Source organism: Micromys minutus, assembly GCF_963924665.1.
Source record: "Micromys minutus genome assembly, chromosome: 7".
Classification (NCBI taxonomy): Eukaryota; Metazoa; Chordata; class Mammalia; order Rodentia; family Muridae; genus Micromys; species Micromys minutus.
The window spans coordinates 70,063,278-70,089,581 of NC_137976.1; the positions used below are offsets into that span (position 1 = coordinate 70,063,278).

The following is a 26,304-nucleotide window of genomic DNA, read 5'->3' on the forward strand; positions in this document are numbered from 1 at the left end:
TTCAGAACACGTATGATACATGCTATGGCTTAAACACACACATCAATCAAACCCTAAGATTTATTTTTAATTATGTGCATATATGTGGGTATATGCACATGAGTACAGGTTTGCATAAAAGATCCTCTGGAGCTAGAGTCCCAGGCTGGGAAGCAAGCAAGGATCCTGTGAAGAGCAGGCACTCTTAACTGCAGCATCATCTTCTGTCCTTGCTAGAAGATCCTTATAAAGGATCTACCACTCCAAATGACAGCAGTAATGACCCTCAGGAGCACCCCAGCCCCCACCATGAGGCTAGCACTAACAGAAGCTGAAGGAAGCAGTTCCCTTCCCTTTCCACGTGAGGGCTCAGCACCACTTCCCATCACTGTACCAACAGGAGACAGGGAAGCTACAGGCACTGGTAGGACCCTGTAGTCATCATAACTGCAGATAATGCCTTTTGGGGGGTGTTAGTGTGTGGGGGTCTCATTACGTAACCCTGGCTGGCCTGGAATTTTGCATGTACTATCAACAGAGGTCTGTCTGCCTTTGCCTCCCGAGTTCTGGTGTTTTTAAAGCACCACTACACCTACCACAATGAATTGATGATATGCTTTTGCTTTAAAAATTACTAGTCAGGGGATGCACAACCCACAGGGACAGTGCTTGCACAAGGTCTTTGGTTCAATTTCTGGTATGGAAGAACAACAAAATAACCAACAGCTGGGTGGTGGGAAAGCCTGTGACCTGTTACTCAGGAGGATTACAACAGGGTTCAGGGCCCGTCTGAACTATGTAAGATATTATTGGAAACTTGTCTCAAAATAAAAAGCTAAAAGAAAAAAAGAGGGCAAGGATATAGCTCAGGATAGAGAGAACACTGCTTGCTGAATGTGGGCGCCCCTTGGTTCAATCCCTAGTACTGAAAGAAAACACAGAACAGAAACGGAAGTTGTTTTGCCACCTCTCCCGACTACGCAGCAGTCACTTTGGTGGCAGACAGCAGACACTGAGCAGAGTGACAGGCAGAGCAGGAAGGACCAACCTCATCGTTGAGCCAGTGATAGTTCCTTAAGGTCTGGATATCTCCTCGCGTGATTCGCAACTTGAAAGCGCTGCTCAAAATCTCATCTGGTGGCCCATGGCCCAGGGCGTTACTGATTTCCTTTTCCATGTCCTGAATTAGACGATGCTACATTAGCATAGAACCGCTATCAGTGTCGAAAGACTCAAACTGAAAAAAGCCTTTCATCTCTGCAACACTTGATGATCTTTGAAAAAATCCACTATTCAACATCTATGAAACTGCAGTGCAAAAACATCCAAATTTACAATTGCAAAACAGTTGTGAGAAGTAGGATTATGGTAGTGCACACTTTTAATCCCAGCATTTGGGAGCCAGAGGCAGGCGGGTCTCTGAGTTAGAGGCCAGCCCCGTCTATAGAGTGAGTTCCAGAGCAGTCAAGCTCACACAGAGAAACCCTGTCTCAAAAAACTAAAATAAGAATGAAAACGAAAACCAAACCAAACCAAAGCAGTCTTAATAATGGCTATCTCCTTGAATTATTTTAATAATTTATGCAGCTAAATGCATATTTAACTTATGAACCCAATCAAAATTATGGTTTTTTTTTCCTTTGCACACAATTTTGTTATCATATGGCTTGATCTCTCTACCTCTGACACGGTAAGCTTTGATGTTCACCTTGACAGGACCTAGAATCACAAGACAAAAGAACAGGGCTAGGGATCATCTGCATCTGTGGGTACCCCGTGGAGTTTGTCTTAAGCTAACTGATGTAGGGGACCCAGCAGAACCTGAGCATGAGAAGTGAGTGGTCATGAGTCTGTCCTGGCTGTGATGTGCCAGCAGAACACAGGAACTCACACCTGCAGTCACCTCCTCCCCTAAGACACTGTGTTAGCTCTATTACCATGGCAGCAAAAATGAAGCTACACAAACTTCATGTGCAGCATTAGCGACATCTAGGCTAAGTGAGACCCCTCCACATACACCAGGATAACAAGTTCTTGATTCAGTATGAAGAATCTCTTTTAAAATATGAATTTTATGAGGCTCATGCATGAGTACTGTCATGAATACCAAGACCAATCTGGGCTAAGTAACCACCAAGACCTAGCTTCAGAAACAAAAAAACCCCAAAAAACCAAAACCAACAAACCAACCAGTCAACCCACCCACCCACCCACCCACCCAAACCAGTTATATCTAATCCATCAGGCCGCCCTCACACAGACCATTAATGATTAATACAGACAACATAAGCAGACCTGGAAATTTTGTTTTGTGTTTTTTTAACTTCATATATTTATTCCTTCTCTGAGAAACTTCTTAAATGAGAGCAAGCACTTAAGTTTAGAGGAGCTATGGCCCATCTGAAATCGTCATCTCACTCTGAGCCACACAAAGAACTATACCTCTGTAAGTTCAAAGACATCTTCTGTTCTTCTGTCCTTCTCTTTGCTTGGGAAGTTCTTTTCCTTTGCCTCCAGCACTGATATTTTCCTTCTGAGTAAGCCATTGCTCCCACTTCCCAGGCGAAGCCGGGCAGACACTTCTTCTGACAGATCAGGCTCCAGTTGGTGTCCTTTTGTCTGATCAAAAAAGTTTCCACACTGACAATGCTTGATTTGTACATATAACTCAGCAGTGCATACAGAATATAAAACACTGTACAAGTTATGGAAGAAGTGGTTTTCTAGTTTTAAGTCCACCATGGACTTCCACACTGGGTGGTGAATACATGCATAAAGACCCACGTGACCCCACGCTCCCATTCCAAGCAGCTTCTCTACTGCAGTCCACTGACGTGCAGACTTTGAGTCCACTCAGTTTTGGTGTGCAATGGTTTTTATAAGGGTTATTAAAAAAAAAAAAAAAAGTAAAAGTCTGGCATTAACCCTGGAGAGAGAAAATGACTTGAGATTTAGTGGCTATCCTGATGGTGAAACAGACTCTGCCTGCCTGCCCTGGTAAAGGTGAACATAAGCCACAGAGTTAACACAGGCCCACAGGGCATATCAGTTACAAACAGAAACACCATTCCTTTGGAACTAGGAAAACATTTCCAGTTCCTATCCCATTCTAAAATGTAGTTAAAACACATTTATAAAGTTTAGAAAGGTACAAGGTGTGGCCTGTACAGAACACAGCAGAACCTACTTCTTATTGTACTGGCTGGTTGTGTGTCAACCTGACACAAGCTGGAGTTATCACAGAGAAGGGAGCCTCAGCTGAGGAAATGCCTCCATGAGATCCAGCTGTAAGACATTTTCTAACTAGTAAGGGGGAAGGGCTCAGTCCATTGTGGGTGGTGCCATCATCCCTGGGCTGGTAGACCTGGGTTCTATAAGAAAGCAGGCTGAGCAAAGCCAGGGGAAGCAAGGCAGTGAGTGACATCCCTTCATGGCCTCTGCATCAGCTCCTGCTTCCTGACCTGCTTGGGTTCCAGTCCTGACTTCCTCTGGTGATGAACAGCAATGTGGAAGTGTAAGCTGAATAATCTCTTTCCTCCCCAACTTGCTTCTTGGTCATGATGTTTTGTGCAGGAATAGAAACCCTAAGACATTATTCAAAGCCATCCTGTGTTAGAGCTGCTGTTATTTATTTAATCCTTTTCCTGTGTAATAGTTGGAGTCTAAGACCTTTAACCTGGTAGACAAACCCTCCACCACTGAATTAGTCTACCCGTCTCAAAAAAAGCAATGCATGGTAGGAACTGCACTAAACAGGAAGTTCTAGGCAATGGCCACTTGTGCATACATAGTGAGGCCTCTACAAAGCCTGGAGGTGAGGGATAGCAGTGGAGCTCGCCTACAGATACAAAGCTGACACCTTACAAGTTTGTGAGCAAATGGATTTGGAAACAGAACTTTGGAGTAGAGCTAGAGTCTTAAGATACCAGTGAGCTTTCTTCATTCTCTCTGACTGCCTGGTAGTTCCTACCTGCTCCTTCCTAATTTTATAAAAAGACTAGCTCTCACTTTGCTGTCTAGACTGGCTTAACTGTCTAAATTTGGTCTTCCTTGAATGCTAAGATTATGAGTATTCTGCTTTGACTAAATAGAAGATAAATGGTAATTAAACACAAAAGAGTCCATCTGAAATCACTGGAAACAGAGAACATTAGATGTTTTTAGACTATCTTTGTAATTCTATGTATATAAAATATAAGTAACAAAGTTTCAGTTACATTTAACTAAAAAATATATTTCTGTGTGGGGTATGGCAGTGCACACCTATAATCCCAGCAGAGGACAATCAATCAATCAACCAATCAAATCAGGAGACAGAGGCAGGTGCCTCTACAAGTTTGAGGCCAGTCTGGTCTATATAGCAAGACTGCATTGTAAGACCATGGGGGTGGGGTAGGAATTGAGATGGATTGAGATTGATTTCTGCCTGATATTAAATGCTTGAAAAAATAACTTTGTTATTAAAAACCTGACCATGCCTACAGAGATACGGAAACATTGATCTAATACTTACATTAAAAGTAGACAGGGCAGTGGTGGCGCACACCTTTAGTCTCAGGACTTGGGAGGTAGATGTCTATGAATCTGAGGCCAGCCTGGTCTACAGAGCTAGTTCTAGGACAGACAGGGCTACTTCCTTGTTTCATGTGGTATCAAAATGTCAGTCCAGTGACAAGGCAAATCTAACATTTACCAAGGGCTTCTACTTACACCTTCCTTTTCAAATCGGAGTCCCACCACTTTCTCTGTATCAGCTTTTCCTTTTGAATACCTGGGGAGGAAACCATTACAGATTTACAGAGTTCTGCTGTTTAACATGGTACATAGTAGTTCCATAAGTAACACTTATTAAAGTGGAGCAACATCTGTAATCCCAGAACCAAAGGAAGTGGAGGCAGAAAGACCAGTATTTCAAGGCGACATGATGAGCCTGAGACTAGCCTGGGCTAAATGAGACCGTCTCAATCGTTTTTTAAATTAGTATCTATTAATCTCTAAACAAACTGGGCTTGGGAGTGCTAGCAATGCCCTGTCTCTGCTTCCTGGCCTGCCATAAACAAACCGTGCCATTCTAATGCTTTCCTGAGCACAACAGACTGACTGCTCTAAAACTGTGAGCCAAAATAAACCTTTCCTCTTTAAGGCGTTTCTGTCAGGCATTTCAGCAGCAGTCAAAGGAGACTAACATGATAAACAAATGCTAGAAAAGTGGGGTTGCTGCTGTGACCAACATCTCTGTGGCTCTTGCAAATGTTGGGACTAGTATGAGGAAGAATATGGGAAAAAAAATGCAGGTCTAGGTTAAAAAGAGACACTCGAGAATGCTGTAAGGGGAGAGCTTAATGGGAGATTCTGCCAGGTGCTGAGAAGTCCAGAATGTGAAGAGAAAGGCAGACACCAGACTGCATTGTTAGGTTCAGACAGGCCAATGATACTAATGATAAAACTGGCTGCATTTTTTCTGCAACTTGAAGGCAATTTAAAAGCAGATGGCATGCAGGAAGAGGTAGTCTATGTCGATAAGCTCTGCCCTCAGTGAGCAGAGGAGGTAGGATCAGGAGTTGAGGTCAGCCTTACTTACACAGTAAGACCCTGTTTCAAAAGACAGGGAAAAGGGGGTCGAGAAGGTGGATAAGTTGGTAAAATGCTGAGTTTGGTCCAGGGTTCATGTAAACGTTTTGTGCAATAGCACATGCATACACTGTGGGCTGAGGCTTGCTGGCCAGCCAGTTTAGCCAAATCAATTCCAGGAAGGAAAAAGGAAAATGATTGTGTCTCTACCTCTGACTTCCACATACATGCACATATATACACCCTTCCTGCCCATTCCCTTAAAAAAAAAAAAAAAAAAAAAAAAAAAAGGCGGGAAAGCAATAAGAATCTAGCTGAAGTGACTAAGGAATTTGAAAGGCACTTTAGCCAAGCATAAAGGAAGACTTGGAAGGAAATTTCAGAGCAAAAGGATTTGAAGCCAACACACTGAAAGCAGTGGATAAGGTGGTGCAATTATTAAAGACTAGCATTGCTAAGGGCTCACCCTGGCACCCTTGACCCAAAGAAACCCTTAGGTGTTCCTCCCTGGAGTAAGGAACTGGCCTTGGCCTTTAGAGCACAGAACTGCCATCTCATATTGCATTCCTGTTTCCAGAACCTATTGTTTGTTTGTTTGTCTGTAATCTTACACTTATTTGAGGGGTAGCAAATGTTCTGTATTCACCAGTATAAATCAGAGGGCAAGCTCAGGAAGCTGGTTTTCTCTAGCATGTGAGTTCTGGGAATCAAACTCGGGCCTTCAGACTTGGTGGCAAGCATCTGAGCCATCTTGCCAGCCCTGTAAATTCATTTTAAAGAGAGCCTCAAGAACAAAGGTACTTTTCTTGCAGAAAGCTGCCTATGAGTCATCCACCTAAACACACAGAGGCCACAACAGTTTTTGTCAGGCTGGTAAGAGACCTTGCTATTGTACATGTGGAACTGTTTTTGCAGGCATACAATATGTAGGAGATCCAGGGTCACGGAGGTGTACACCTGATTTCCAAGGGCTTGGAGACCAGGCAATGTTTAACAGGGCCAGCACCCCTGTGGGGAGTTGGGAGGGCAACAGTAAAGCCTCAGTGTCAGTGCAGACAGTGGTGAGTTGGAGGAAAGCCATGCAAAACACACACATTCGTGAGTGTCCACAGAACCTCAAATGCTAGGCCAAGGGTAGCCAAGCTCACAGCCTGCCACCTTCTATCTTAAGATTTTTACACACGCGTGTCTCTGCTGAGCTGTGATCTTGCTCACTGTCCCATCAGTCACTTGGGGGTGTACTGTTTACCCGGTGCCACAGTAGAAACAGATGTGCATTATTTATATTTAGGTTCACATTTCTATGGGCTCTCAGAGCCAACTGTTGCCTCAAGTCTCTGACAAGTCTTTCAGAAGAGTACTTGCTACTCTGCAGAGTTCCAGCATCCACATGGTGGCTCACAACCTTCTGTAGCTCTAGTTCTACCTTGAGGGGATCTGAAGCCCTCTCTGGACTCTGTGGACACCAAGCACACAAGTGCTTGTAGCTTCATCTACAACTTCTTTACCCTTGTAGTTTCCTTAACAAACAGATGAACCAGATCTGGACTCTTGGCCACAGCTGGCAAGTCTGCTATAAAGCAATAGCTACCTAAAACCCCAAGGAAAGCAGAACAACCTTCACCATTCCTATGTTCAAAGCAGTGGCCACTGGAGATGCCAACATACTCTGAAGAAGCACCTACTTGCCCAAGCCCCGCTGGCTGAGGGATGAGGGCAGCTTGGAAGGGTCTGATTTAAGACGTAGTCACTTGAGTACTGATGAGCTACTCGAGCGAGGAGAGTCACAGTTCCTCATGGGAGTCATAAATGAAATTTTAGAATTAAATGAGCCATGTACCTCTTTTCACTTCTCACTGAACAGAGAGGTCCTCTTGTTTCAACAACTCTATCTGTGGGGATGGAAAGAAAAGATCCTTTACTAACCAATCACAGGTTGGAATTTCAATCCACAGATTCCAAGTACCAGCACACTTGTTTGCATCGATGCTAATGTGAGTTAAAAAGCCACTGATTGCCTCACACACAAACACCTAAAATACACATGACTTTCTCTTCCTTAAATCCTGAGCACAATATCAATACCAGTTCATTCGATAAGCTCACATCATTCAGTGAGCAGTTATTGGAGAAATATAAGGAAGTTAATCTAAGGAAGTAAATTAATTTTAGTTTCACAAAATATACTATACAGGCATTTCAGCAATCAACTTAATCGTAAAACAATTTTCTTTTTTGCTAGGCACTGTCTTGAAGCCTGACAATACTTTATGGCCTGGCATACCACATTTCAGTGCCGTGCTTCCACATCAACTACAGGCAGTGTCTTAAGAAGAGCTAAGTCTGGAACTCACACTGTTTTGGAACACAGTGGGTTGTTCTGACTCCATGATTCTGCTCTTCCATCCAGCCTTTGGTCTTTAATGTGTCCATCTGAATTCTCTGAGAACTTACACAAAAGTGAGGAAGATCAGATCAGATACAAAGAAAAGACCTTAGAGTGTAACTATTACCATCCTGACCCACAACTAAACCTATGATATATAATGGCTAAATATGATTTAAATGGTTAAAATTCCCAAATAATACTTAATTCTTTCTGTATTTAATAAGCTATACAATCCTGTGATCAACTTGCTAGTCCATGCTTTATGCAACTCTGTATTCACAATGTCTTGCTAAGTTACCAGATGAGCTGACATGCTGGACTTGCATGTCCTGGCACCTCTCCAGGTAAGACTTTACTTCCTGTTCCAGACTCACTTATCTGCTCAAATCTCTAGTATCTCATAGACAAGCACTGTCAGAAGCAAAGTCCTTATGACTAGTTGACGTTAATCTTGTTTCTGAGTAGGACACTAAAGTGCAATTACCAGAGCCTCAGAGACTGTGTGTGTGTGCGCGTGGAAGGAAAGGAAAATGAAATGCAAAGAGTCTGTGACAGGGTAAAGAAGGAAAAGAGAAAGGGAAGGGAAAGCTAAGCAGAAGGAAAAGAGCCAGGGCTAAGTCAGACAGATATTGTGGGAAATATTTGTGTTGACAAGGCTGGGAGGGGATTTCCTTTTTCTATGAGTAAGAGTTTATGTGAGTTGGATGTGATATCAAATGCATATAATCCTAGGAAGTGGAGGCAGGAGAATTATAAATTCCAAGCTAACCTATGCTAGATAGTGACATCCTGTCTTGAAAAAAAAACAAAACAAAAATCAAATCAAACAAACCCAGCCAGGCAGTGGTGGTGCACACCTTCAGTTCCAGCAGAATTCAGGAGGCAGAGGCAGGTAGAGATCTCTGTGAACTTGAGGACAGTCAATACTACACACAGAGAAACCCTGTCTCAAAATACAAACAAACAACAACAACAAAGTCCACTCTGTAAGCACTGCGCAGTGTCAGACAAACTACACAGTGGTTCCCGCCGTACCGTCACATCTCTAAAACCAAAAAAAAAAAAGGGGGCCGTACTAAGGAAAAGTCTGACAATTTCTCATCAGTTCCTCTCACCTGTGGTGTGAGACTGCAGAAGGGAAAGTGCTTCCATGAGCACCTTCTTTAAGACGCTCCAATAACTTTCGATATTTTTCTCTTTCATCCTTTTGGACACCCTGAATAAAAACACATACATGGTAAGTAGTAGCAGGAGCCTAACTTCAGATCCCACCAGACACTGCCGGGGGGATGCAGCCTACAGATATACTTTACTTGGAGCACACTGTTCTTAGAATTGCTTTAATCAAATACCAGCTTTATACTTTTCTAAAAAAATCCTGAACCCCGACCTCTTTAGAGAAACAAGTCAACAAGCTGGAGCGCTCCCTTTACTCCTCTCACACTATAGCCTTCCTTGAATCATCTTTTCAGCGCCTCCTCTCCACCCTGCTTCATTCATTACATTCTCTGTTAGAGCCACAGTTCTCTCTGTGGGTCAAGACCCCTTTTGGAGTTGAACGAACGACCCTTTCACAGGGTCCCCTAAGACCATTAGAAACACAGATATTTACATTACAGTTCATTACAGCAGCAAAGTTACAGTTATGCAGTAGCAACAATGAATGTAATTTTATAGTTGGGGTCACCACAGCATGAGGAACTGTATTAAAGGGTGCAGCATTGAGAAGGTTGAGAACCACTGTGCTAGATCATAGAGGTATTTGTGTCTTGGACAGAACTATGCTGAAGAAAACTGACTTCCTAATTGGAACTGATCTCCCACATTATTCGTACTGGGTCAGCCCCTGTGTTACATGGTCGCCCCTCAGCATCCCATCCAATTCACCTCGCCTGGCCCATTCTGACCAAGAGACTCTCTTCCTCAGTCTCCCCTGTGATTGCTTCTGCCTGCCACAGATGCCCAGAGCTCCTCTCACACTAGAGCCTTCCTTGAATCATCTTTTCAGATCCCTTGAATTAAATTACATCAATATGTAGAGAACCCAGAAGCATGCCTTTAACCCTGCCTTCCTGCCTGTTTCTCAGGACTTTAAACAATGTCCAAAACTGAAGTCAGCACCTTCCCCCTATTGGTCAGTGACAGGTTCTCCCTATATGCTCTGTGCTATTATTCCCAATTAACAAACAGCTGTTTGTAATGCTCTCTATCCACTGTCCTAGAATTTACCTACAGTCTCATCGAAGATCTCTTTAAAAAAACTCAAGTTTCTCTTCCTAATACCACCAGAAGGCCTCTGGCCCACTACTCCCTTGGCCTTTCTGCTGAATTATAAGTTATTTATGTAAAACTCATGAAAGCAGGGTTAAGATTCAAATACTAAATTACTAAAAGCTAGTGCAGTATCTGGGACTTGAACAAATATTTCTTTGATGAGTCACAAAAAGCTCATAAAACCATTTACCAAATTAAAATAGCTGATGGTATGGGGGAATGCCAGAGAAAGAAGTAATTCTCAACAGCCCTGAATAAATGAAGATCTGAAGAGAGAATAAAGGCCTGTCTCCTCACCACACTAAACGCTCTGAAAGGTGAAAAAGCAGAGGGGCACATCATTTACCACTTTTACTTAATCACTCATATTAAGGTTTATACAAATAAGTTAGGGAAGGCATGTGGCACATGTGTCTAATCCTAGCACTCAGGAGGCAGAGGCAGACAAATTTCTGTGAGTTCAAGGCCAGCCTGGTCTACATACTGAGTTTCAGGATAGCCAAAGAGACCCTGTCTTCAAAATGATAAAATTAAAACGTACTCTCTTCCTAGAAGGATGCCTTCTTTCTTTTTCAGTGGACCCTGCCTCTGAAACTCAGGTCTAGAATAGCTCTCACTGCCCGTCAACAGTAGGTACCACGAGTCAAAGCAGGTGAGGGAGGCCAGGTAGGAGAGTGATGCTCGGACACTTATAATTGCCATACCCCTTGGTACCTTTGGAATTTTATGCCATAGTACACAAATTATTAGTCAAAATCATTAGAAACATTTCTTTAAGATATCAGGCTAGAAGTGTTTACCTCCTCCACGGTGCAATGGGGACGCCTCACACCCTTGCCACCCTCTTCAGAAATCATCTCTGTTACACCTGGCTCCTGAGGTTTCCATGTTAAGGAACTCTCTGGACTGCTTTTGCTATGGCGACGACCACTTGGTCTTCTATTATAGCCTTCCGATTTCAACGTAAAACTGGAGAATAAAAGAAATAAAAAGACTATCATGGAATTGAGATTCAAGCTCCTAGGTTATGCAAATATTCTGCTGCTTTAGTTTAAGACCACTCATTTCTAAACAGTCACCATTTGCAAAATTAGATATATGAGCATCTATCTCATCATGGAATGTCTCATCTGACCACTAGAGCCGCCATGTGAAAGCTGTCCTCACAGCCAGGTTTCCAACCCCTTCCCCAGGTGTAGCTCCCCTTCCCCCACGGCACATTCCTCTCTTGAACTGTATACTTGTCCTTTACTCACTGGGCACCAGTTACATGCTAGCAAACTCTGTGCTGGGACTGTGCAGTGTGCCTCAGATCTCCCACTGCATCTTGTTGCGTCTGTGACTTAAAACAGAGCACAGGCCTGTGGTTCTGTAGAATGCACTCCCATTTCATCAGCTATTTTCACAGGAAAGCTTAGATACTCAGTTTCTGCAAGAACCCTGCAGTGAGTGATGACGTCCACCTCAGTGCAATATGCTGGGAGGCTGCTATCATTCTGGGCCACTGCCGACATTATCTATGAAGGTAGTGTCAAGTATCAGGCAGGTTTCTCTGTAACAAGTCACTTTCCTCCTTTATAATTAATAAGGGATTTGGGGGAGATGTTGTAATGTTAATATAGTATTCTAGGCCTTATCAAATCCCCACTTTAGCTCAACCAAGGCCCATCCGTACAGTCATTACTGTGACAGCCTGGTAATCTCTCTCATGCCTTTTCTCTCAGCATTTTCTATGGAGATCTACCTATCCACAGCACACATCCACCCACTGGTATTGGTGTTACAAGCTTTATTCATTTAGATGTTTAAATTGTCCCCTATTTGACCACTACCTACCAATCAAGGTTTTCCCCAAGTCGGGCTGAGTTTTACTAGTTTTGGGCCCTCCTTCATGTTCTGACACAAGATACTCTTGTGTCAATTACTATTTCCCTTCTACCTCTACTATTTCTTTTACCCACACTTAGAGCACCCCACTTTAGTCAGTCGGCCTCTCCCCTTCCCCCAAGCTTCCCTTTTCTTTTTGAGACAAGGCCTTCCTTATATAACCCTAGCTGGCCTGGAACTGGCTATACAGACAGTTCGGTTGTCCACAAAGAATAACAACAGAAACAAAATATATCTTTTTGGGAGGGTGTTTTGTCTTTTGAGTCAGGGTCTCTTTATATAGCCCTGGTTGTCTTGGAACTCAGTATATAAACCATGCTGGCCTTGAACTCAGATCTGCTTGCCTCTGCCTCCCACTGCTGGGATTAAAGACCATTACATTTGACTAAATATGGTTTTAAAAGGAACAAGGCAGGAGAAGAGACTATCAAGTTAGATATCCAATCAATAGGAATTCTAGTAAGTGACAATACATACAGGACAACTGACAAGGGAGTTCAGAGGGCATAGGAGCTTGCCACCACACCTCATGACCTGGATTTGATCCCTGAAGCCCGCATGATGTAAAGAGAACCAACTCTCACAAACTGTCTTTGAACTTTTACACACATATTTACTAAACGTATAAAAAATTTAAGAGTTAAGAAGATTATTGAAAAAATACTGTTTAATACACCTGACATGTTCAGTGTATAAAGTTTATCAAGGCTATATTTATGTACTTTTCTGTATTCACACACACACAGAGTTTGAGAGAAGTGTTGATTCTTTTAAAAATGGTTTTCAAGGAGACTGGAGAGATTGTTCAATGGGCAAATGTACTTGCTATTCTTGCAAAGGACCAGGATTTAGTTCCTGGCACCCCCAAAGTATGTAATAATTATCTGTAAATCCAGGGGTTCTAGTACCCTCTTTTGGCCTCTGTGGGCAAAACACTCAGACACATAAACACAGATTCTACGTTTTCATTTTCACTAAATTCTAGGGTGGTTTTTATTTCAGTTTTGACTTCTCCCTTAATCCAACTGTCAATTAACAGTGTGTTGTTTAGTTTCCATAAGTTTGGGGACTTCCTGCTGTTTTTACTGTTGTTGATCCAGTTTTATTCCTTTGTGGTCACATAGGATGAGGACATTATTTTAATCTTCCTACATTTGTATTGAAACTTGCTTTGTGTTCTAAAATGTGGTCAATTTTGGAGAAAATTATAAAAGCTGCTGAGAAGAAAGCATATTCTCTAATTGGACACCACATACTACCAAAGAAAATACCTGGTACCAGGAATGGGCTACCTCTTTTTTGAGTTGGCGGTTAATGGAAACCTGTAGATCAACCCCATAAACATTACAGGCTATTGCCAATGCTCTTGATTACCTTCCAGAACTTGACAGTCACACCCTAAGTCCTGAAAAAACAAATACATGACTCACGGAACAGAGAAATCTAGCTGGCACTCAACTGACAGCTGAAAGCACACTGGCTTTCACAGTGCTGGATGTGCTCTGCATGCCACCAGATGAAAAAGTGGTCACCAAACTCCCAGCGGTGAGCCCAGCAAGCTATGATGATGGTGCAACAACGGCACGCATTTTACAGGAGTGACAAGCCAATTCTAAGTAGATTTGAGGCCCGCTCCATGAGATGAGACCCACACGCACATCGTCAATAAGGCAAGATATGTCACTGAGCTCTGGGGGATGAGAGGGAAACTCACTGGTGCTACTCTGCTAAATGAACATAGCAGTAAAATGACTCAATGAATCATGGGTATAACCACAGACCAGTGCATTTCTCAACTCTATTAGACAAGCTTCTTGTGATGATGGCCATTAACCCCGAGCTCACAGCAGGTCAGTAGACAGACTAAGTGACTTTGGAATGGTCAGCCCTAAAGAGGTTGTCCATATCACAACCTCCTCCCTTGAGGTTCAAGGATCTATGGAAGGCAAAAATAGGTAAGAACCAGAGGTGGTAAGAAAACACTCTTTCATACACAGCAGGCAGATGTGCCTGTGAACTCACAATGAGACTGTGACAGCATGCACAAGGGCTAAAGCCAAACAAAAGCCTAACATGGCAGAGGGTACAAAGTTCCACTCCTAGCTGAGGAGCTACTAGTATCTGACTACTTCCAGGACAGAGGAAATCCGTCTTCTTCGGTGGAGTGACACCAGGCTTATCTCTAATGTCTATCAAGGCAGGTCCCATACTCAGGAGTAGCTAACAACACAGACTGGACTCCATGGTGGATGAGGAGAGACAGAGAAGGAGAGGAAGAGGAGAGGGGAGGGAGGGGACAAAAAGTTCAGTGGGCAGGGAGGTGAGGGAGGATCTGGGAGGAGTTGGGATGATCATGACCAAATTACATTGTGTGAAATCCTCAAAGATAGATAAAACCATAAAACGGGCTTGCAGAGATAGCTCAGTGATTAAGAGTACGGGCTGTTTTTCCAGAGGACCAGGGCTGGAGGTGTCCTCTTGTGGCCTCCTCTGGTACCAGCTATAAAAGTGCTACACAGGTGTCTAGGCAAAACACACACACACACACACACAATTATTAAAAATAAAAATATTAAAAATGGTTTTCAAAATTAAATCATACGATGGACATGTACTATAGTTGGAAAAGAAACAAGCCATATGATACTTAGCTATTACCCTAAGATAATGTAACAAAACACAATGAAAATGCCTAGCAACAGTGAGCTTTGCTTACAAAAGAGTACAATTTAACTCACCCAAAGGAAGGCAGGACTCTCCGTGGCTGATCTCGGGTCACTGTCACTCTGATCTTTGGATAGTCACTTATTCCGTTAGGAGATTTATTACCTTTAACAACATATTTTAATGAGAAGAAAAAATACCAGTCAACAGCCTGAATCTGAATCGGGACAGAAAACGTATTTACAGGGCAGAACTGAAATCTCCATGTTTAAAAGCACAGTAATCCAGCATGAATGTTACAAACAAATGAAAGGAAAGCAAAGGCAGGCTTAGGAGTGGACAGTGGTACAGTAGTGCCTAACATGTATGAGATGTTCCTAAGTTCAATTTTCACTACCACAAAACCATAACAGTAATAAAGTTACTGATATTAAAGCAGTATGTATAAGCCAAATTCAATTTACATAACCCTTAAAAAGAGTTAAAAAGGTTCCAAACCTACCATCATTTTCAAGCCCTTTGGAATTTTAACCACAGAGTGCAATGGTTTAAAGTGGTATGTCTGGGCACTGCGTGGAGATGGCATAACCTTTGATGGCCAGTCTTCATGACACTGTGACTGAAGAGACTGCAGAGTTAAGTCTGGGTATCTGTGAGGCTTCCACAGCAGACTAAAAGGAAAGGTCACCCTGACTGTGGACGGCAGTCTTGGACTACATAAGAGGAGGAGGAAAGGGAGACACTGTATTCTCCCTTCTCCTTGCTTCCCTGTCTGCAATGAAGTAATCCACTCTCTCCCTGGCCACAAGATCCCTCCCAAGAAACCACAGTCCAAGCTCTTAAACCATGAGCTAAAGCAAGCCTTTCCCCCCAACTTGTCGTTTCTGTTGTCACAGCAACACCAAAGAACTAACACACAAGGTCCACGTTTACTCATCTTTGCACTTTGGGGCCACACGAGGAACCATAATCAACCAGTTTGAGTAGAGCTATAAGCATTGTTTCTTTGCTCCTCCTACTTCAGATTTCTGAACCTCACCTTCTCTCACACCGACTTTCGCTACCTTCCTCCTCTTCCCAAACTACAAGTCAATCCACAAGGAAGACACTAAAACCGTTTCTCAGAACTCTGGGTGCTTCTGAGCATTTCTCACAATAACATTTTATGTAGTATATACAATTACAAGCCCACTTTAGGGTCTGATGACAATCTTGAAGTCTACAGAGCTGCAGGAATTAGGAACTTAAAATTGATCAACAAATACACGATGAAGTCTGAGAGCATGGACAAGGTCTCCTGTTCTTCCTGATCATTTAGATACAGTGGCAGACACACAGCAACCTCTCAGGAATGTTTAAAAATTTATCTTTATTTTTAAATTATGTGTGTATGTATGAGTCTGTGTGTGGATATGTGTGAATACGGTACACGTTAATTCAGAAGAAGGCATCACATCCCCTGGAACAGGAGTTAGAGACAGTTGTGAGCTGCCTCATATGGGTGCTGGGATCCAAACAGGTCTCCCAGCCAAACGCCAGCCTTTTCTTGTTTTGTGATCAATAAACCTTGATCTAAAGTCACATTTAGAATCATGCTTATAAACAAAAAACACAGCAGTCAACTCAGACAAAAATTATAAAGGAGAGCTCCAGGTTAAACATCCTTCCTGTAAAACCTGATGCTGATACAGAAATTTCCAGCTTCAGATTTCAGAGTTTACCTCAGGGATATTCAACTGCTGGGCTCTATGCAGACATACCCAAAAAAAAAAAAAAAAAAAACAAACTGTAAAGCCAAAGATATTTCTAGTCCTAGAAATTTAAGATAAAACTTATATTTGTTTTCATGGATGGTAATGAGATTATGCCTTTATTTAATCCTAATCCAAACTGGTGTCTTCTTTTCATATTCTTCACACTTAGGGACATGACTGCAAGGACAGGCAAGAATACCCTGACCAGCTTACCCAGCTTCAGCATGCTGCTACAGGGTCCAGAACTCATCAGTTCACAAGATGAAGAGTTCGAAAATACCTAAAATAAAGCAGTCACTTCTAAAGTTGCAATTTTAAAACATTTTTAATACAAAAGCTCACTCAATTCAGGATTATTTTCAAGATAGCACACAGAAGTGATGCCATTAAGATAAAAAGGTGACAGAACAATGTTAAAAGATAATTACAGATTTCCCACAAATACTTAAATAAGAAAAGTAAGAACAAATTTCCCTTTTCAAGGGAGCTGTGCAGAGCAGACTGACTCACTTCTCTGTTGAGGTTTGGTCTTGCTGTCTATTGTAATACTAAGTGTAGCCCCCAAAACCTGGAGTTTGTATGTAGACCTGTGACCCTGCCTCCAAGTTATTTCTGATTAGTAAATAAAGATGCCATCAGCCAAAAGCTGGGCAGAAGAAACATAAGTGGGGTTTAGATTTCTTGGAGAAGGTGGAGGAGGAAGAGAAGATGCCATAGGTTAGGTAAGCAATACAAACTTGGCCCTGAGGGCTAGCCAATTAGAGTTAAGAGCAGCCCAGATGAAACACAGCAAGTAATAACTTGGGGTTATCAGTCAAAAAGTAGAGTCTAATAGCATAGAGGGTAGGTATTTTCCCAGATCCTGTGCTGTTTAAGGCTTATTGTAAATAAAAAAGTTGTGTGTGTGTCTTTTATCTGGGAACTAAATGGTCAAAGGCAGGGTAAGAACCCAGTAGGATTAAAAAATTCCCACAATACTCCACTCTGCTCTTTTGTTCTAAGATAGTGTTTGACTGTATCCCAGGTTGGCCTGGAGCTCCCTATATAGCCAGGCTATATATAATGGTTCTTCTGCCTTTACCCACTAAGGATTACGGGCATTAGCCACTGCACCTGGCTTTGCTTTTTCTTCTTTTTGTTTTCAAGTGAAGGTGTCACTAGGCTGTCACAATGATCCTGAATTTCTAAGGTCACCTACCTTAGCTCTCCTGCAGCTGCCTTCTGAACACTAGAATCACAAGAGCATACCACCAGCTGAGTGAGCTAACACTGTGTAAAACAACTGCTGCAAACCCCCTTCTCTGTGCACAAACATGCTTATGTGTTCATGTCCATGTGTGTTGGTGCATGTCTGGAGGACAGAGGACATCGGCAGGAATTAGTTCCCTCTTTCTACAATGTGGGTCCTGGGGATTGAACTCAGTCCATCAGGGTTAGCAGAAAAGGTCTTTACTCACTGAGCCATCTTGCTGGTTCCCAACTATTCTTTATAAATATTTTTAAGTATTTAAATTATTAATCTTTAATTTTTTGACCTTCATATCAAAGCTAATAAATGTATGATCATTTCTAGAAATAAATCAATCTATGTGTTAATTCCCCAACTATGAGACTTTTTAAAAACTTTTACTAACATTTAGTTTTTAAAATGAAAAACCCACAAATATCACACTGTATAAGGCTAGAGATATAACTCAGTGGTAGACTTTTGCTTAAGATGCACAAGACTCATGCCAAGTACACCTTTAATCCCAGCACTTGGGAGATAGAGGAAGATGTATCTCTGGGAGTTCAAGGCCAACCTAGTCTACAAAGTGAGTTCCAGGACAGGCAGGACTATAAAAAACAAACTAAAAACAAAAAAAAAAAAAAAAACAACAAACAAAAAAAAAACTACCACCACCAACAAAAAACCAAGCCACCAAAGCCACAAAAAAGATATAAGCTCTATCTCCATAATAAGTAAATAAATAAACAAAATTAAGAAAACAAAACAACAATGAAACCCACTGACCCCCCCCCAATTAAATTAAACAACTGACCCCCCCCCAATCAAAAAGGGAAAGAAAAAAGATCAGTACCCAAGTCCCAGTCTCACTGACCTCTCCTGAAGGGGCCACATTCCGTGTTCCATTACAAGCAGAAGACACCATGGGTTTTGTGGTCAGCTGGAATGGGAATCCAAATAAACTCGCAGCATTGTAGAGACTGTTCTTCACTTGGTGAATGAAGCAATCTAGAAAGTATCAACCAAGTATAAACACAGAGCACTAAACTTTCAGAAAAAATTATGTTTGAAAAGAATCCTGGTTCTTCATAAAGTCTTACTTCTGAACACCAAAATTAAAATGTACCTATAAAAATGCTCTTGGGCCATCAAGATGTTAGTACCTGACAGTCTTGCTCATGCCTGGCAACACTAGTCTGACCTCCAGAACCCATATGAAGACAGAGAGAACTGATCCACAGGCAAGTCCCAGTACAACCCCTCACACATGTGCACCACACACACTGATATTTTTCTCTGACTGATAAAAGAATTTCTAGTGTATGTGCAACTACCAAGCTGCTGCAACAGCATTCAACTGTATCTGTGGTAAACCACGGAGTGGCCTCCTTTCTTCCCTTTATGTCTGCTCTTCTCCCCCAAAGCTACCTAGAGTTAGTTTATCTACTGTAGAAGCCAGCAGTTAGGTGTGCTTCCCTACTGATTTCTTTTAAATTAGTGAAAATTAAAGTTCAGTTCTTTACTGAGGTACGATGGCTCCCATCTGTACTCTGAGAACCTGGGAGGCTGAGGAAAAAGGATTGAGGCCAATTTAGATTGCCTAGCCTCACACACAAATTTGGATTGCCTAACCACACACACACACACCACATTTAAAAAGCTTGAATTCTCCGAGTTAAACTAGCCACATTTCAGGTACTCAATAACCACCATTACAGGAGGTAATGGTCAGCACGCTGTAGAGTAACAGTCTTCTCTCTGATACCCAGCTTCATCTCCAATTTAGATTCCTTTCTGCTGTTTGCACTAAGGAATTCTACCTCTATTTAACAAAATGACAGAGTGGGGGTAATCCTTACACAGAAGTAGATTACCACACACAACCAGCTCAGGAACCTTCTCTGACAGCACAGGGATGTTAATATTAGACAATCACTAAGCTATATTCCCATCCTCTTTATACTTTATTTTGCAACAGGGGCTCATTAAATTGTTTAAGCAGGCTTTGAACTTATGATTCACCTGCCTCAAAATCCTCAGTCGCTAAGCCACAGGCTTTGTTAACGAGGTCCTGGGTCATCCTCAGTAGCTAAGTCACAGGTTGTGTTACTCAGGCCCTGGGTATCACCAGCTGGTTTCTGTCATGTTGTTTTATGTATCTTATTACATTCACGTGCAAACCACTTCTTATTTATATTTAGTTTTAAAAATAGCTTGATTTTTTTCCTTAGTTAAAAGATACTTGTAGACAGGCCGAGCATTCCTTTTTTATTTTCTATAATTGTGTAAAATCAAGACATACTCAGTAAGTATTTATTGGATTTAAATGAAGTATGAACTAGTTCCACAGATAACCATCACACCTTCACTGTAGAAAAGAGGGACACAATGTAGCGTTCTGCTGTGCCTTGCCTGTTAATCTACTGCCTTTCTCACCTACCACTCAGACACTGATGAATCAGATCAGTCCGTTTGAAATGGCTCCCTCGCCCCCAGTTACCTTCATTACAGAAGACTTTAGAACTTTAAACTCGAGAGTCTGAAGTCACCTCTAGGAAGACAATGGTGTAGGGAAAGGGCAGGAAAGAGGAAACCTCTCATTGTCCGGACTTTTACCTTTTGAGTTTTGTTCCATGCACATATTTTTCCTACTAAAAGAAATTCATTTTAAAAAATGCAGTACCTAATCTTGGTCTTTTAGCTGGGATTTCATCAGTGTCCACTGCAGTAGAAAACACAGTGCTGCAAAGAAAGGAAAAGATGTGTATACACAGGTAATACACGCATTTCTATAAATAAACTTACTCAGGGCTGGAGGTGTGACTCAGTTGTAAGGCATGTGTTTAGCATGTAAAGGACTTCGGTTTCCTCACCTAGCACCAAAACAAAAACTTCGTACTATACAACATTCCTTCTCTCGTGTCCCATTAGGTCATGAGATGCAAGGTGTAAAGCAGAATTGCTAGTTCTGAAGCTTCACAAAGACTCAACGTTCCCTACTACACAATGGTGTGTAATCTGGTGAGATTAAATGAACACATCGTTTGTTTTTGGGACATTGACTCTAAAGTCAGCTTTTTAATTTTTTTAAACTTCAGGTAACTATATAAGCAGCCTTAAGAGATAAGTTCAGAGTTGGGGAGTGTGTTAACTGTCTTCCAGCCCCTAAACCCTGGTGCTGGGGATTGAAGACAGGACAGGCATAACAGACAAGTACTCTACCACTAAGGCACACCTCTAGTTCCTGAAATGAATACTCTTTTAAGACATGAGCCCCTAAATGTAGTAAAAAAACAGTTATTAGGCAGCTTGAATTCAAGGTTGGTCCACACACAGGTGTGGGGCCGGCACACTGCACAAGACTATGAATGAAAATGTGAGATTACCAATTCCTGTTCGATAAATACGCAGTTTTCACTGTGCACCAGACCCAGCATAAAACACTGGGGGAGAATAAACGGCCTCTTCTTACATAAGCATCACTTTGAGAACTTTATAACATCTTAACAGATTCTAGTCTGAACCCCCTGGAACGGTAGAAGCCATCTATCTCTGAAATACGTGCTACAGTTGAGCAAACAAGTCATTTCATCAGTGACCTACATTCTTGCAATCATCTATGAATCGTTTTGATCTACTTTCCCTAAACCAACCTTTTGTCAACTTCTCTTGACCTGGAAACAAAAATAATCATCATCATAATAATAAGCGAAGCAGACATAGCAAAGGAAGGAAAAGGAGGGAGGGAGGGACGGACGGACGGAGGGAGAAACTTAGGGGGAAGTGCAGAAGTTGCACAGTATTGTTTCCTAGAGAAATCCTTATTTAAAGGGGAAGACACTGTAAAGTCAATAAAGGAGTAGATGTTAAGTACTAATATTTGTCATTTCCTTCCAATTTTAAGCGAGTCTCAAAAGAGTGCACTACGTACTTTCTTCCTCTTAAAAGGTTGTTAAAGAACAGGACGATTCTCTCTCCCGGTAGCTCAACACACCCACCCCGACAGCTGCTGTCAAACAAGACAACTGCTTTTCCTCGGTACTCGCAGTCAAAAGACTATGGGCAAACTCCTAACTCGTTCCTGCGCTGTCCGCCCGCGACGACACCGGGCGACAGGAGCCGTATCCCGCAAGCAGCACGTCACCGGCCTCCCGTTCCCCTTCCGCACAAGGCTAGACGGACGGACTTGCCCCAGGCCTCCGTGGTCCCGTAGCTGCCGGTTCCCACAGGCCCGCGGCGCCCAACGCCAGCGCGGGGGAGGGGACCCGACCGGCGCGCGGCCACCTTACCTGCTGGAGCGCCGCCTCTTGAGCAGGGCGCGGGCCCCGGGCGCGGGCCGCTCGCACAAGCGAAAAATGGTGCCGAGAACCTTAGCCAGCCATCTGTACATTCCAGGCCTGAGCAGCAGCGGCGGCCGACACACCCCGAGACGCGAACCCCAGAGCTGTCGCCGCCGCTGCCGCCTTCGCCGCTTCGGCCGTAGCCAGAATCAGGCGCGAATTTGTGACGCCATCAGAGGGCCCACAGATTTAACGTTCTCCGGGCTAGGGGCGGACTCTCTAGAAGCCGCTGACGTCACCTTCTTCCGCCCAACGGGAAAGCGGCCTCCGTAGTCCGAGCATGCGCAGCCTGGGCCTGCTCCTTGCAAGCCTAGCAACAAGAAGCCGGACCGGCAGAGCGGGCTCTTGCCCGGGAATGATTGGCAGGCCGAAGGGCGGGGCTTTCTCTTTGGCAGAGCCAGTAAGGAGTCGGTCTCGGGACAAGGCCCACAGACCCAAACCACGTGTACTGCTGCTGGGCTGCGGAGAGCTACCCGAGCTACCGGACGGGGGAGGGGGGGGGGGTCTGAAACAGAACGCGCAGGGTGAAAATAGGTCAGGTTAGTTAGTTAATGAGTATTTAACATTTTGCGCTTTATTTTGCATATACATTGGTCTCATACTTTACCCGGATTGCCGACACCTTCACAGCAACCGGACGCAATGGGGAATCTTATGAATGTCATAAAAACTCAAGGTATTTAGCAATTAAATCACGCGCCTAAGATAATAGACATTTGGTCCACTAGCATTTGAACCAGAGTCTAAGTACTAGGGCCCATTCCGCACACTTAAGGTCAAGACTACGGGAAGAGACATTTTCATAGATAATTATAAATTAGAATACAAGGTTATTCGCTGCTTTTATAAGAGTGCACCGGGCAATGCAGCCAGAGAACGGAAAACCAGATGCTGCGGAGTGGGTAGGGCAGAAGGACTTCTTAGGGAAAGCTTCAGAATGATCCTGTGGCCTGCTAATCAGCTTGGCTCCTCCCTCAGCTGTCAGGCAGTAGTTCTCACTATCCTCTCTGTGAAAATACACACCTTTCTTTCAAAAGGAAAACCATTAGAAATAATCATCCAAGTAACCTCTTATAATCTCTTATGGATTTGAGCACAATGTCTGGGAATGTAGCCCCTTGAACTATTAAAAATCTCTGCTGGCATGGTGACATGTGTCTTTAATCCCAGCATTTGGGAGGCAGAGGCAGGTGGATCTCTGTGAGTTAGAGGCCAGCCTGGTCTTCGCAGTGAGTCCCAGGATAGCCAGAACTATCCTGAGTAGAAAGATCTTCTCAAAAACAAAACAAAACACAAAAGCCCAAAACAACAACAAAAGAACCAGGCTCTGTCTTTCCTGTTGGACCATGTAGCTAGCCAAAATTACTTGCCCAACACACACATCAAGGCCGTTTGAGAATCTATCTGTGCCTCAGATGTGAGCTCTCAACTACAGCACTATGCCTGCCTGCTGACATGCTCCCTGCTGTGATGATCACCGGAATAGACAAGGAGAGACAAGTGGTTAGAGCAGGTGAAGCAGAAGTGGCCGAAGAGATGGACTGGGTTGTAGCTGAGCTGGTCAGCACACTGGCTCTCCCTCATCCACTCCACAGAGTGAGCTCCCCTGCATTGCTTTGGCTAGCCCACCCAGCTCACCCAGCCCCACACCTCCAATGTGGTGCCCAGTCAAGGATTGGGGCCTACTCTCAAGTGCTGCAGCCTGTGAGGATCTGGGCCAGCTGTTCCACTCACACTGGGTGCCTTTGCCAACAGGGCCAGCTCACCCTCCCTCATGACCTCAGGGCCAGTTCTCAAGACTGCCACAGGTTTAGGGGGCAAGGGAGGGGAGGGCATCACCCCCCACACCCTTGCCACCTCATGGCAGACAAGTGGCAGGGCCAGCTCTCACCCTCAGGGCTGTCTCACCTGCACCCCTCAGCCAGGGCCAGCCCTACTGTGCTGCTCAGTCATGGTGCAGGGGCTCTTCGCTCTGGGCCCAGCCTTGGAGCCCAAAGGAGTGGATGGATGCTCATTGACATCCGAATAGACCTTGACTTGGACATTTAAAAAAAAAAAAATCCTTCGTTCTGGTTCTTGGTTTTCTGCCTAAGGCTTTTTGTTAACTCATTTCTGTTCCTGGCTGAATGAAATCATTCCTTTACTCTTTCTTACCTTTATTCTACCCCCACCTCCCTATCCAGTCATTAAGGTTCTTCTTTCTTCCCTACACCTGCTTGTTACATAAATACAACCACAGACATGCCTTCCAGGTCCCCAGAGAGGCCACTGGAGGGTTGTCCTGACTGTCACACCTAGTGAATCAATCATCTAGCGGGGGGACTTCCTGCTCCAGAGCTCCGAGCCATTTTAAGTCATGCTAAAAAAAGATAGAAGAGATAATTATCCTTCCAATTAGATAATGTACTTTTCCCTTCCCAGAATTCCTACCTCCTAGTGCAGTCCCTGTGAGCAGCCATGAGTTTGCATCCTTAGAATTGAGATAGGCCTACCTTTCCCCTTCTCCTCTGTCTCTTTCTTTTGGGTGCTGGCTAGACTTAAGTATACTTTTTCTGCTTCTTTACTGTTTCTCTGAAGCACCATATGCCACTCCCACCCCCTACTTTTGCTGTGCGGCTGATTCTCTGCTACATGTGGCTGGTCTCACATGCATGGCTCTGTATCCATCTTAAATTCATACCTAGGGCTCTGTAATAAAGTTCTCTCCAAACCCACCTCTTGTGGTACACGAATTTCACTCTTCGAGTTCATGAGACAAGAACCTGAAAGTCACTGGCCCATAGTGGTTGTAGTGATGACCAAGAAAGACCATGTTGTTCTCCAAGACACTCCAATATCACTGTACCATTTCCACAACAGCGAACAGAAACAACCGAAATGGCCATCACCTGATAAATAGGTAAGGAAAATGTGATACATATTCACAGTGCAATATTGCTCAGCTGTATAGAAAAACAAAACGATGGAATTTTCAGGTAAATGGGGAGAACTGGAGAAAATTATACTGAGTGAGGTCATCTAGGCACATAAAGACAAACACCATATTTCTCTCATGTGGATCCTTGCCTCAAACCCTGTTTTGTATGTTTAACTTGGAGTCCTGTGGAAGACAGAAAACTAGAATGGGCTAGTGGGGACTGGAGACTTAAGGGAGAGAGTAGTCAAATCTAGGTAAAAGATAGAGAGGGGGACTCTGGGGACCCTGGGGGCAGAGGTTCAAGCCTGATGGGTAGGGGGGGTGGATAAATGAAGGGTGGGCAGAAGGCTTAACCAAAATGCAACCTAGGATCTTCCACCTCCAGAAAAGTATTTCAATGAGGGGACAGAGCACAGGTGACATGAAAGGACAGAGGGAATATACCAGGGGTTAAAGGGTTAAGTCCAGTTTGTAGGATTGGGGAGACAGAGGGTAGGCAGGGTGGTTAGCCCAAACTTAGTTTACATGAAACCCCCCATGGAAATCCATTATTTTACAAGCTATTAAAAACATAATCTTAGAAAGGATGTTGGAACAAATACTTAAAAAAATTATTCACTTTACATTATGATCTCTATGCTCCCTCCCAATATCCCCCTAAAATCACTACCCCTACTCCTCCTCCCCTTATCCTCTGAGAGGGTGGAGGTCCCCCTGGATATCCCCTGCAACCCTGGCACATCTAGTCTCTGCAGGACTAGGGGCTTCTCTCACTGAGGCCAGACAGGACAGCTGAGGTAGGGGAACAGATTCCACAGACAGGCAACAGCTTTAGGAACAGCCCCACTCCATTTATCCAGGACCCACATGAAGATTGGGCTGCACACCCACTTCATACATGCGGGGGTGGGAGTGGGACTCAGTTTCAGCCACGCATGCTCTTTGGTTGGTGGTTCAGTCTCTGAGAGCTCCCAAGGTCCAGGTTAGTTGACTCTGTTGGTCTTCCGGTGGAGTTTCTATCCTCTCTGGGGACCTTAACCCTTCCCCCAACTCTTCTGTAAGAGTCTCCAAGCTCCATCCACTGTTTGGCCGTGGGTCTCTGCATCTGTCTGAGTTAGCTGCTGGGTGGAGCCTCTGAGAATACAGTCATGCTAGGCTCCTGTCTGCAAGCATAACAGAGCATCATTAATAGTGTTAGGGATTGGTGCCCGCCCATGGGGTAGATCTCCAAATGGGCTGGTTATGGCTTGGCCATTCCCTCAGTCTGTGCTCTATCCCCCAAACCTGTATTTCTTGTAGGC

General features: G+C 43.6%; 1 protein-coding gene across 1 annotated transcript in view; it reads right to left on the minus strand.

Annotated features, from left to right (window-relative positions):
- The window catches only part of SENP2 (SUMO specific peptidase 2), a 31,076-nt gene extending 8,852 nt beyond the window's left edge, over positions 1–22,224 (minus strand). The window contains exons 1-12 of the mRNA XM_080919642.1: positions 22,036–22,224; positions 20,430–20,488; positions 18,621–18,754; positions 16,732–16,798; positions 14,839–14,929; positions 11,014–11,182; positions 9,055–9,155; positions 7,905–7,999; positions 7,391–7,442; positions 4,690–4,750; positions 2,422–2,598; positions 1,028–1,159 (exon numbers count right to left, since the gene is read on the minus strand). Of these exons, the coding sequence (XP_080775768.1) occupies positions 1,028–1,159; positions 2,422–2,598; positions 4,690–4,750; positions 7,391–7,442; positions 7,905–7,999; positions 9,055–9,155; positions 11,014–11,182; positions 14,839–14,929; positions 16,732–16,798; positions 18,621–18,754; positions 20,430–20,488; positions 22,036–22,136 (1,239 nt within the window). The 5' untranslated portion in view covers positions 22,137–22,224. The remainder of the gene's footprint in view (positions 1–1,027; positions 1,160–2,421; positions 2,599–4,689; positions 4,751–7,390; positions 7,443–7,904; positions 8,000–9,054; positions 9,156–11,013; positions 11,183–14,838; positions 14,930–16,731; positions 16,799–18,620; positions 18,755–20,429; positions 20,489–22,035) is intronic.
- Positions 22,225–26,304: the final 4,080 nt, after the last annotated feature.